General features: G+C 34.3%; 1 protein-coding gene and 1 long non-coding RNA gene across 6 annotated transcripts in view; one reads left to right on the top strand and one right to left on the bottom strand.

The window, feature by feature from the left end:
- Positions 1–13,785, top strand: part of LOC149065592 (single-stranded DNA-binding protein 3-like) — a 156,490-nt gene that overhangs the window by 43,676 nt on the left and 99,029 nt on the right. For all 4 annotated transcript variants that reach the window (XM_089253701.1, XM_089253698.1, XM_089253697.1 and 1 more), the window contains one exon: positions 3,270–3,368. In XM_089253701.1, coding sequence (XP_089109827.1) covers positions 3,270–3,368 — 99 coding nt within the window. The remainder of the gene's footprint in view (positions 1–3,269; positions 3,369–13,785) is intronic.
- The window catches only part of LOC149065593 (uncharacterized), a 44,944-nt gene continuing 37,451 nt past the window's right edge, over positions 6,293–13,785 (bottom strand). Inside the window, exon 4 of one of the 2 annotated variants that reach the window (XR_016195610.1) lies at positions 6,293–7,111. This is a non-coding gene — a long non-coding RNA (uncharacterized LOC149065593). Of the gene's footprint in view, positions 7,112–11,024; positions 11,139–13,785 lie in introns of those variants that run through there. The other variant, XR_016195611.1, reaches the window with a different exon arrangement.

Genomic DNA, 13,785 nt, shown 5'->3' with positions numbered 1-13,785 from the left:
GATGTTTAGAGGTGTCGCGAGTTTGATACCCGGTTTGTGTCCTTGTCAGAAAACTTTCCTGACGCAGGCGTACAACAAAAACGGCGACATGACGGCAGAAAAAATTGCTACCACAGGGAGTCCCCCGTCGAGGGGTTAGTGCACCAACCTCTTGATGAGTATAAGAAACAAGCCTGCCATTCGGAATGGGCAATAAATTGTATGTCCTGGTCTAATTAGCCCTCCTGTGCAGAAAATGACTGGTGCGACAAAAATGATCAATGATCAATTAATTTTCCATTTTGGGAAATTCTTAACTTTTTCAATAATATCTTCGGATTCATTTAATGCAAATGATTCAGATGATTGTCTCTTGATTTATATAAATTGTCTTCCAGCTGGAATGATTTGGTTTTCCATCCCTGATGCCCCACAACTCGGGTTTACTACCATTTCACTGCTACACATTTCACACCTGAATATGGGAGCTATGTCAGATTTGTGTAGGTGAAACCTAACAGTGTCCTTGCGTGTCCAGCATTGTGTATGTTTTGCATTCAGTAGGTGGTGGCAACAATTATACAAATTGTAAATGTGTATATTTGCAATTTAACATATATTTGTGTTATAAGTCTTCTGATCGTTGTGGCAACTAAACTTTTTAAAGGGATAAACATTCTCGTGTATCAAACTGAGATTTTTGTGATTTGACATTGTCAAGACTGCTGGTCGCCAATGATAACCGCGAGACCACATGGTAGCTAGATGGTAAAACTGAATATTTTAGCCCCCTGGACAAATTAATATAATCATTTTAGTTAAATAATTTTTGATGTAGAGTATATAAATTATCTTTTAAATTATTTTAACTTTTTACTTAACATTTTTTTAGCCCCAATATGTTCAAAATATCTGCTATACTTTTTGCCTAAGAAACATGGTTTTCAAAAAAAGGTTTTTGTATGCTTAAGGCAGTGGTTCTCAACTTTTTCAAGCTGCGGCCCGGTTTCATTTATTTTTGTGAGTCTAAGGCCCGGTCAAATACACAACCAATGAAAAATGAACAGGGAAAAATGGAAAGACAAATCACCCATGGCCCGGTATGAGTGACATCAGGGCCCAATGGTTGAGAAACACTGCTATAAGGCAGTGGTTCTAAAAAGGTTGGCCTTTTCCATTTCATTGCCCTAGTCGATATGTATCCGTGACTCCCCACGATAGTCAAAAAACTGCTTCATAGTATTAAATAGCTATCAGAGGTGGCAATGATGTGCTATAGTGCATCAAATACCCAGAATTTCTGAAAAGGACGCATAAAAATTTGGTTCACGCATCCCGTTCCAAGAAGGGAAAAAAAAGAAAATCCTCCCCATCTTCTTTTCCCTTTTTTCTACTATTATGATCGTGCAACCTTGAAAAAGTGGCTTTACTACTTTGTATACCATACTGTATTGTATTGATATACACACAGGTTGTTGAAGAATGAGATGACAGATATCTAGTTTCTTCCCTGAATGAGGGGCATGTGGATTTTCTCCCCTCTGGTTACATACGGGAAATTACAGTACTTTCGCTGCTATCTGCCGGTATTTAAAGACAGCATCTATACGGCATAAATTTGCCTTGTTCCTACAAGATTGCGAATGCAAATTTTTTGAAAAACTGTAAAGGATTGAAACACCCATTCAAATTGTAAAACATTTTCAGAGATCGTTGAGAAAAAAAAAAAGAATCTGTAAGAACTCAGCTTTGAATATCCACAGTTTTGTCATCTAGCTGCTATGTGGTAGCACCGTTTCACATCGCAAAAATCACAAGTGTGTACTCAGAATTGGCTTTTGGAGTGACACAAGGATTTCTTCCACTGAAATTGTGGGTCACTAACACTCAAAAATAGTTTTAAATTAACAGATAGTATAAGAATGTATTTTTTCTAATATTTTAATTTTCTACAAATTTTTAAATTTTTTTTTCATGTTCTTGAGGGGGTTCACAAGCACTCATAACCCCCCCCCCCCCAAGATTTTGCCTTTGGTGAAAATCTGGGTTTGGAACCCACAACTGTGCTTATAAAGTTTTTCCAAAAAGTCATAAAAAACGTAAGCAGGAAATCACTTCATAAAATCGAGAAATCTTAATGAGAATTACTTAGAGTTGGGACTATGAAAATAAGTTGTACCAAGTGGAAAAATGTTCTAAATGGGAATGTTATAAGCAGGATCGACTGTATATTTGTTTTAAATTTATTACATGTTCTAAATTCCATGTCTAATTCTCATTGTTAATGGACGTCTTTGCACGCTTTTCCTACTAGTAGACAATGAAAGTAAATGATCCCATGGATAGAACATGTTTTTAGAAATGAATTATTTGATTCACAGAGATACCTCTTTCTCCTACCCAGAACATGGCTCGCCACTCTGTCTCAATAAAGAGATATAAGCAGATGATCAAAGACCTGGGGGTATGCTGGAAAAAATTCATAGATATATATACCAGTGAATTATTGGGGGAACCATACTTTTTTTCATGATAAATTTTTTCGTGAGGGATCCACTTAGACCCGGGTAAATTAGAGTATAGCAGCATCTCTGAGCTATTGTACAATTAATAATGACAGCTCATTGCAGTGTCCCAACAATGGTTGGCGACACCCCAAGGAGCTACAGTGCATACTTTGAGAACCACTTCTATAAGATTAATTTTTTTGTTGATATTAAAATAATTTGAAAATTTCAGATATATTTGAAACAATATTTTTAGTAAGCTCAATCCCTTACATATCAGGGTTCCTAGTGATTTGGAAAGTTCGGGGAAATAAAAAATATTCAGAGAATTCAAAATTTTGGAAAGGTTAAGATATTGAATTCTGGAATTGAAAAAATTAGGAAGATTAAGATTTCTTTTTCTTTCTTCTGGAGTTTCGTTCAGAAATTTTTTCAGTTTTTTTCAGGGAATGATCAAGCAGATTTTTCTGGGAACCCTGTGCGTGAAAACACAATATTCTGACTAGCTTTTATCATCTTATCGTTTATACTACATACCCTATTCATAGAAATAACTAGTGTGTAGGTCTATATATATAACTATAAGCTTATATCAACTGTGCCATGCTTCAATATATTTTATTATTTGTTATAGTGTTGACATTTATTATTGATTGTGGGAATTTTTTTTCATTAATTTATGCATCCACCTTGAGCTTTTCACAGTATGAAATTTTGCCTTCACATGATTTTTTAAACTTCATAGTTTTTGTGTTTTATTGCATCAAATTTATTTTTTTAAAGAATTCTCACATGCGACCATCACCACCACAACAACCAGCGTCTCAGCCGTCCCCTCATCCACAGCCACCACCACCCCACTCTCAGATGATGCAGAGCCAGGTAAGGTATTTGTTGTCTGAGGAATGCTTTTTTTTTCAGTGTCTTCAGAATAATTTTTTTGTCTGAGAGCATAATTTATGTTGTCAGAATATTTCTTGACACTGAGGGATAACAGATGACTGCAGAACAAATTACTACCATAGAAAGTTCTTCCACTGAGAGGTTCGAGCACCAACCTCTTGGAGGTTGTGGTTGGAGTATTGTTTAAGACACTGCCATTTTGAATCAAAAATTAACTGTAGGTTTTGGTCTAATTGTCCCTCAGATGCTGACAATAACTGTGGTGCAACAAAAATGATCAAAAGAAAAAAATTCATATTTTTATTTACATTTATGAAGAAAAATTAATTTAAATCTTGGTAAAAGACCTCTGGGAGAAGTGAGGAGGGGGACATCTTCAGAACTTGGCTTAGAATGTCAGTAAAGAATATAGCCAAGCAGACAGCTCCAACAGCCTTCGTTTTTGAACAATCGGGGATTAGAATCTATACTCTTATTTGGTCTGTGGATATGGTGAATATGTGTCAGACATCAAGATAACAAAGCTTCATGACATGATAACACTTCACCCCACAGGAATGTTTACATGGAATATGTATAGTTATGTTAGTAGAGTGATGAAATTCCCACATACTAACATAAGAGAGGTGCTTGGGTTCTGAGGTTTGATATCTGCAAACGAAGAAATGAAGAAATCCTACTTCAAAATCTGAAAACCTGTTTTCCGTTTGAGGTATGAATAGATACTTGCCTGCAGAGGCACTGTATAAAATGCTTCCTCCAAAAATGTGTTCCAAAGTACTAGTCTCAGCTACAAGTATAAGTAAGTATTCATGTTGAATATATGTTTATGTTTGAAGGTACCTGTTCAGATACTGCAGTTGGAGATTCACGTCAATTTTCTTTTTTTCCAATTCAGTATTTTTATTTATTTCTCTCAATTTTATTTAAGGAAACGCAGCCATTGCATATCTCCAGAATGTTAAAAATAAATTATTTTGTAACAACACAAAAATCAGAACAAATTTACAGTTCAGTCAAGATGAAAATAACACAATAAATTCATAAAAGTATCAAAAAGAGGAAACAGGCTTTGTATTTTTCAACCACGACAAAGAAAAGGATAGGCTTAATACATTTTCAGAGTTTTGGTTTGAATGTAGTAGTTGATAGGAGTTGGGAATTTAAATATTTTTAGTCAATCTAATAATAGCAGTACATCTTGCAAAATATACTTGATGTGTATTTTCAAATTTGTTTCTGGCTGTATAAATAAACGTGATAGATAAATGCAAGGTCCCATATTTTTTTATAATTTTGCAAGATTTGTTTTTAGGCAGTGGTATCAAAATTTTTAATCAAATTACACTGTTTTTAATAAATAGTAAGTTTTTTTTTTGATTATTTTTCTGTCTCGTTTCTTATTTTCTCACACTTATGAAAATAATTTACTTAAAAAATGGCTAATTATTTATTTGTTACTGCCAAAGCCTGAAGTTCGCTGCTTCACCCTACCAGTGTCCAAAATTTGAGCTTTGGCCGATCCTTATATATGTATCACTAAGATATCAATATTCAGATTCCTTTGATCATTAGGGTTGCCATAGCTAACCATAAATTATAAATGGCCATGCGTATCACTAAAAAATACGTCAACACGGTGATAACCCCAAATCATAGGGGCCAGCTAAAGCCTGGCAAACGCTTGAATTCTGGACGGGTCAACTGGGCTGGCCACTTCAGGTTTTGGCTGTAACATATATGTTACTAATGTTACTAAATACACTCACCATAAGCACTATGCAGTTTTCTTTTACCAAATTTATTTTGAGAAAGGTAGTTTATCATAGTAAGTTTCTTATGAAATGGGTTTTACCGTTTTAATATAGCATTGTGCTAATTTAGATTACACCATGGGGGTTTCAAACTTTTTGCTTAATGACTCACTAGAGCTTTTAAAATCTATATGCTTACCCCTGCCCTATATATTTCTATCATAGCAACTAAAAAAGAACTTTTTGCTTTATTGTTTCACAAGCTTGTGAAGGGCTGGTGGTTTGATTCCCAGCAGAGGCAGTTAACTGTATTTTATTATTTAAAAGTTGATTTTTTTTTTTCAAAAAGTATTTGGAGAAACACTGAAAACATCTTAAACTGACACAATACTTGTGAGGTGAAATTTTGCCACTGTAAAAAAACTTGTTTGTGCCGCAAACACAATAGACAATGGCTTATGATAATTGGAAATGATACAATAGTCACATGAGTCTCTGGTTTCAAGCTAGAGCTCTGCTATTAGAAAATTTGTTTGTGATTCAACTGTCCCTGACAAAGGGTTAACATTGAAATTTGAATGTTTCGTTTCTGTTGTTGTAACTTGATTCATTAGTGTGTCTGACTCAGATGTGTTATTACTAAATTGTAGCCATATGCATAAAAGGCAAATAAATTTAATGTTATTCCTTTTGATTGATTGCACTTTTGAACTATGAGAAAAATAGGATTGCCATTTTAAATGTGTGATATATGTTAACTTTGGTGATATCAGAATTAGTTAGTTCTATTGCTTTTTAAAAAATCTAAAAATTAAATTTTTGATATTAAATATGGGATGTTGCATCAATTTTTTTTTATATTTATGTCAATCAAAATGTTTAAAAAAAAAAGGAAAAATTTTATCTTCTTTGCTGCAAGAAGTTTTATCAGTAAACATTTTCTAGATTCTAGTTTTTAAAATGATTGCCGTTAATATAAATACTAGTGTATTAGCATTGATTTTTTCCCACTGTATTTTTTTTCACTCTTACAAAAAATGTAAAATTAACTTCATATAGTTTGATGCAAAATATTTTTCTTCAAACAAGCATATTTTGATTAAATAATTTCAACACCAGTTAGAAGATATTGGGCATAAAAACAGAGTTGACAAATAGTAATTTATTTAAGGAATTATGGTATCAAACATTTTTTGAAAGTTAATCATTTTTGCAAGAAAATATTCTTGTATTTTGAATCTCATTCACAACAAAGAGGTAGAGGCAATATAAAATAAATATAATATATACAGGATGATTACTTAATTCCTCTTGCCGCATTTTACTGGCGAACCATTGATTCTAGGCATATTTCCAATTAGAAACATTATCCAAATAACATGTAGAACTCAAATATGTCATTCATGTTGCAAGGGGTTATATAAGCCACGTTCACATGTGCAATAAAACATCTCGGGAAGTTCCCGGTAACAGGGATTTTCGCTACAAACCATTCACATGACTTTGAGTTCATGCCGGTAATCCCCCTTTTCTTTCCGGAAGTCGTCACTGGTTACGTAGGTTGAAAGGAAGTGATTGATTCAAGATGGCTGACGATGGAACTTATAGTAGTTTTTGCGGCGCAAAGGATTATAGGAGAGAACGTCGGTGTTGACCTCCAATCCATTCCAAGAAAGATGGGCTTTTTTTTTATGAGTTTCTCTCCCACCTTTTTCTTCCCTATGAGGGAAAAAAAGTTGTCATGTCGGTAATTATCACCAAAGCTACCCCTAATCTTGCACATGTGAACGGGGCTATAGTTATTAAAATAAAATAAAAAAATTTTACATGGACACCCTGGCCTTAAAAACCTGATTAGAAAGTTGTTGTCATGTCTCTCTACGACTGTCCATCCCTTTGGGAAAGAGTGCAAACCATCCCCAGATGGGGTCTATGGGTGGTCAGCAGTCATCTCTGTCTCTCTCTCTCCTGAGGTAAAAAAAGAAGTTTCTTAGTGCAATATTAGCAGAGATATTTCAATTCAAAATATTAGAAAAGTTGAGAAAGAACAGCAAAAACTAAGACATTGCTTCCTTCCCTGATTTATTCTACTCTTTTCCAACTTTCAGTCAGTTTTTAAATTCAAATATATCTGCGAATATTGCACTTAAAAACATGGAATATTTTTTGTTGGGCTCAGGAGACAGGGTAACAACTTCCTAATTGGGTTTTTGAGGACAGGGTGGCTGTGTAAAAAGTTAATTTTTTTATTTTAACTGTACAACCTCTTGCAACATGAATGACGTAATATTAGTTCTATACACATTATTTGGATAATTTTTCTAATTGGAACCTCTAGGATCAATGACTTGCCAGTAAAATGCGGCAAAGGGGAATTATGAAATCACCCTGTATGTAGACAACAGTATGCTTATACTGTCAGTTGTAGGTATCCCTCTAATCTTATAGTCAGTATTGAAAAATATCAAGTTGTAAGTTATATCTATGAGGTTCTTTAAAGAGGTTTTTCCATGTGGAACATTTATAAGTTATACATATGCATAATATATAAAATGGATTATGTGTTTCAACAGTTGCATCTTGTAAATAAAAGAAATGTGAAAACAGTTTTATGTTCATGTGCTTGTGTTTCAGTTTCAAGTGCTATTATTCTTTTGTTTTGTATGGTGAGTGACAGATTTTTTGGTTTTATGTACATTTTGCTTTAACTTTTAAAGGTATTCGAGTTGATAGGCATTGATTTTTTATATCTTTCATCTTACCAAGTTTGTTCATGATTAATTTTTTTAGTTGCATCTCCTCTTCAATGCACTGTACTTAGACAGCAAAAAAAAAAAAAACACATAAAATAACTAATTATTTTTGAGTTGTGATCATGAGCAGAAAACCCATTAAATCATTTCCCTATATAAAATTGTTTATTCTTGTTAAATTAATTCTTCCCTTATTTTTCAAATAATGTTGGAAAGGTAGGTCTGCTGTGCTGTTAAGTGTATAAAATAATTTGTACACTTTTAAACGTTTCATTTCAATGTATATTGGAAAGAAAGTATTAATGTTACTTAATAATAGTCTCCGACTTTTATCAGTTAGAAAGAACATTTATTCAAGTACAAACATTCACAAGTAATTAATTGCTTGTGAATAAATGGTAATAAATGTTAAAGCAATTATGGGTGTGTGTAAACTTTATTTTCTTTGGTATGGTGCTCTTTAAAATTGAGAGAAGTTTGCGAGGGAGACGAGGTACAGATTTTATAATGCACATTAGGTGTTTTATGTAACCTCCAAAAATTCTTTTATTGCTGCCATATGTTCAGTGAAAGTCATGAACATGGAGATTAGCTCACTTTTTTGCAGCCACTTTTGCTGCAGGTTGGTAATACCCCCTTCCCAAATGTAACCATTTGTGAAGGAAAGAATTTTTTTTCTTTGCTCTTTTCATAAAATGAAAGATACCACAATGTAAGTTCCAATTCACCATGCTGATAAAACTAAAACAGAAACTTAGAGCAGTTAGCTACTTTCTGATCCACCCCAAACTGAAATGTGCTAATGGAAAGTCAAGGTGTAAAATTATGTTTATACTAAAGCATGTTATTAATATCAGCTAACTATTTTGTACCTGCACATACTGAACGAACTGTGCATAACTCTGGCTCTATCATGTTTGGCAAATGTAGCCATTGCCTATTAAGTGGCTGAGCTATGGCCTGTGAATATTGTTAAATGTATTGACTGTTTTTGTTAGTTTCAGATTCATTAAACTAAAATTGAGAGGCAAAAATAAATTTTTGTTGCTGTTTAAGATATATATAGTATGTATGTATGTATATATATATATACACACACACACACACACACAATAACACAAAATGAAATATAAAACAAGAGCTTTTTTAAATACATTGACACAGTGTTTTACCATTCACAAAAAATAGCATTGTAGAAATGAACTTTTTCATATGGGGAAACTGTTCTGAATGATTTGTAATATTTTTGATTTGAGAAGTATGAGAAAACGTTAAAACTGCAAAGTATACAATAATTATATCTTATAAAAATGCTGGGTTATTTAAAAAGAATTATCTGATTTCACAACTTTGGAAAAAATTTACTGTATATATCCTTGCAAACAACCGCCTTGTGATTTCTTGGGTATGAGATTTTATTTACCATCATATACATGTTCAATTTGGCCTCCACCCATAGCACTGTCAAAATCAAGTCTGAGTTTCTTCGAAAAACATCACAGCATTGTCATCATCCCCAAAACTTTGACATTACCTCATGCGATTTTTTCTTGTGGAAATACATGAAACATAGTGTTCCAAGTTGTGTCCTCACTACCAACTGACTTGCAGGGCTAAAAACATATTGAATCGCATGAATAACCGAATATGCTGCAACTTGTTTGAGAGAATTTAGTTACAGAGTTAGTGTTGTCTGTGTGTTGCAGAGAGAGAGAGAGGTGGTAGCAAATTGGTTCTCTGTATAATTGTTCAATTCTTTTCTTAAAAATGCAGCTTTGTGTAATCAGATCATTGTTTTGAAATTACCCTGTAGGGTAATAAAAAAAATTGGCTAAATATTTTAAGATAGTGGTAAACCAAGAAAACCATTTTGTTATCATGGGATGCACTGTCAAAAATTAAACATGCAGGCAATAGGGAGCACAGTAAGCACTGTTTCACTAACATTAAATGATTTTCTACATCGCATATAAGATGGGCCAAATTATAAGAATTGGTAGAACCCTCCAAGACTATATATATTTTTATTTGATTCAGAATGTGTGTGTGAGGAAATGAAATGTAGAGGTGCTCATATGTGTACCATTTGGTTCATTGATTTTTTCATTTGCTTAGTTTGACGGTTCAGCAAGTGGAGTAGTCATTAAAAACTTCTGTCTGGATGGAAAAAATAATTTTGTATTTACTACTTCATGGTCTTGGACAGTAACTAACATTCATTTAAAATTATGGTCCACATTTGGTGTATCAGTGGAACAACAGTTTGCATTAGAAAGCAGTTAGATACATAGGTGTATTCTAGGTTTAGTGATTCTGATGCTACCCAATAGCATTCAATTGTCCTCTGTATTTTTAAGTCATGAAGCAGCATAAACAGTATTTACAATGCTCAGCAAAGAGCTTCATTTGTCAAAAACAATTACACTGTCCGAGGATGATGTCAATCTCCACTATCCATATAAAGGTTTTTAACAGCTGGCTGGTGCGGAGATATATTTAGGAAAGACAGAAAATTCATCTATACCCTTTCAGGGAATCGAACCCACGTCCTTTCACTTTCCGAGTGAATACCCCGGAAAGTGAAAGGAGATGTGTTTGATTCCCTGCAAGGACAGATGAATTTCCTCTCTTTCCTAAATATATCTTTGCATCAGCCAGCTGTTAAAAACCTTCGTACTATTACATGAATGAATGACATTGAACAGAAAAATATTAAAAAATCCCTTTTAAAAAAGGATGAACAACGCAGTAAAACCATCCCGTTCACCTTTACTTATTTACGTCAGACCTTCTAATTTACTCATTTTTCATTGTGCTTTTGAAGTGGTCTCGAAAGAGCATCATTCTTAAAAAACTTACATGCCTTCATAATTTCCTCTGCATTGTCAGAGAGAGTTGACAGACTGGATTGTGGAAGACTCCAAAAAAAGAATGTAATATATATTGTGAGGAGAGACAGAAAAGAATTATCTGAGTTTTGGCCAAAAACTGTTTTTGTAACCAAGTCATTTCTGCTATTTTGCTTTGGCTATAGTCAAATCTTATAGGGGGAATTTTTTTTCCTTCAAAATTATGATTTATGGTGTCTGGGGGTACCCTATCCTATGTGTTGGTTCCATATGGCCCATCTTTTCTGAATCACTCGGCATTTTATTTGATTAATAGTTGTAAAATGCTCTCGTGGTGTTAGTCATTTTACCTGGGAAGTCGCAAAGCTATGCATATGATGTATGTCTTTCTTTCTGAAAGGAAAAAAAAGGGGTAATATTAAGTGCACTTGAATTCGAATACTTTGCACCTAGTACATGGAACTGTAATTTGAATAATTTGCACTTTAAAACGTGGATACTGTGCACTTATATCTAAAGTACGTTTTATGGTAGATATCATCCAAACTAAAGTGCAGTTGATTCCATCCCTTTAAAATTCATATATTTAATGACAACCTAATATTAAAAGAATTTTCTAGTTATAATTATTTAATAATTGTAATTTGATAATTAACCAATGAATTAACCACTAATTAATTTACTCCAAATAGTGAAAGCCTGTTTTTAATGAATCGATTAACCAACATGAACTTGTTCTTGACACTTCTCAATAATTAACAGGTCTTATATTATCACGTTTTAATAGGAATGAATTCTTTTGTGTACTATCACTATCGCACTACGAGGGGGGTTATAGGATCGTCGCCCAACCGCGAGACGGGGGCTCCCATAGGGCCGCGACTGTAGGGAGCGGTCACAGCTGTCGCTATAGTTCTTATCTTTATACTGATTCACATAAGATCTCGCTGCCCCCGCGTGACGATTAATTAACGCTTTAGCTTTTATTATCTCGTAGATGATTAACGATTAGTAATCACGAAAATTAATCTTCACAAAAATTCCGTTGGATTTAGTATAATCGTGTCAATAACCACTAATTAATTAACGATTTTGCTTTTATTATGTCAATTGATTAACGATTAGTAATAACGATAATTAATCTTTATAAAACGTCTGTTGGATTCAGTATTCCACTATAAAACGGATACTTTTAACCAAGTATCCGTTTTATAGTGGAGATCACACATCCAAACTAAAGAGCAGTTAATTCCATACCCCCGAAAAAAAATCCTTTAAAACTATATATTTTTGATGGTTCAGTCAGAATCAAATCTGTATTATATAATTTCAGAAACGTGTTTGAAATTCCATTGAAGTAATGTAGCATAATTTTTACTATTCCTCCCCCAATTAAATGATTTTTTAAAACTATGTACATAATTATTAAGAAGACGGGAAAAAATATGGGCAAGATGAAGTTATCTTTCTGCAAGTGTATATCCAAGTCCTTGTTTCTCTGTTGTGAAACAGTGTTCATATTAAAGCTACTGCCTAACAAAAATATTTGGTATTTCGTGGGTGTTCTAATAGCTTCTGATGAAAGACAGAGCTGCAACAACAAGGAAAATAGGTATAGACACTGAGCCACGCAATATTCCACCCCGTAATGACTGAATACATTTTCACTGATGCATAGAGCGCATAACCACTATATTACCTAGCATATTGGGCTCATTTCAATCTTTCCCCAACCACTCTTGAAGCATGTCTTCCTCTCATAAGAGGGAACGGACCTCGATCTCGCATTGTTATACGTTGAATCGACGGAGCAACCTCCGCCCGGCGATTTATTAATGTTTTTTTCTTTGTTTATTATTGCAGCCACCGGTACGAGCAATGCGACGCTAACTTGGGCATTATCCGCAGAGCGGTAATAAACTGCAGCAGTAATGGCCCATTTCGCCCTTTTATGGCTGCGTGGCTGGCTCGTTTTGTGCCACGTTGCGTGCGCCGCAGTAAAAGGAGCTGGAATATGGTTTCCTCGTGGCAGCGGAATTGTATTTTGGACGTGCGGAAGGAAGTCGCCCAAGCTTTTAATGACATCCTTCTTGAATTCTGAGTGACTTGAGGGCGGTGTGGATGTTGTTTGCTCTTGTTTTATATGTCGAAGTGTTCACTATCTCGTTGTTTTGGCTCACAGGATGCTTAGTTTTAGCTAAAGTGCTTTGCCGTTTGGAAGCCTAGAAATTGGAATTTGTTACTCCATGAGAAGCGCTTTAGCATGAAATTTTTCTACATTGCTGGAAAAATTATGCTTGATCTGTTGTTTTCGTGTTCTGTATAGGAAAAAAAAGGATTCAATCAAAAGTGTAGTTTCGGGAATGATAAATTCTCGAGACTTAGCTAATTTTTTTTTGTTTTGGTTTACTCACGCAAATGCGCTTATACTCGCTCCAGCCAAAAAATAAAGGAATTCTGAGTGTTTCAGTTTCTCGTCTGAACGTTTCAACAGAATAGTTCTTTGTGCAGGAAACGACGATTTTTTTGTTTGATTATCGCGTATATGCAAGCAAAGCAATTAATAAAATAATTGAAAACGTTTGTCAATTATGGAAAGCTTGACTAAAGTTCTTTCAGTATGTGAGATTACCGAACGTGTTTGGTTGTAGGTCGAGACGTATGTGAATTTCCTTCCCTTATGAACTGATAATCAAGTTAGCAACATTTGTATTTCTATCAAGTGTTCCCCAGCTTGTCACGTCACGTCTTCTGAAAGCTGACATCGACGACATTATTGGATGGTATCTCTAATATCGCTTCGCTCGTGATGCGTGTGTATCATCCACTGCCGTCGTCCTTCTGTTGAAGGAAAGAGAAATCCTTGCTGCCACTGGTTTCCTTTATAATGAAGGGACTTCCTACATCCGGCTGTTCATCTGGCAATCGGTCTTATATTGATCGGAATCATGCTAGTGCTTACCTACGTTTCCTCAGATATTTACAGAAGTTTAAAAGACGTTACGAAATAGCCGAAGAATATCTTGAATTTGAATGAATT

Source organism: Pholcus phalangioides, unplaced genomic scaffold (assembly GCF_987345545.1).
Source record: "Pholcus phalangioides strain wild (caught in Gottingen) unplaced genomic scaffold, Ppha-v1.0 ptg000039l_1, whole genome shotgun sequence".
Taxonomy (NCBI): domain Eukaryota; kingdom Metazoa; phylum Arthropoda; class Arachnida; order Araneae; family Pholcidae; genus Pholcus; species Pholcus phalangioides.
The sequence above is the reverse complement of the archived record's forward strand: the minus strand, read 5'-3'. Positions and strand labels throughout refer to the sequence as shown.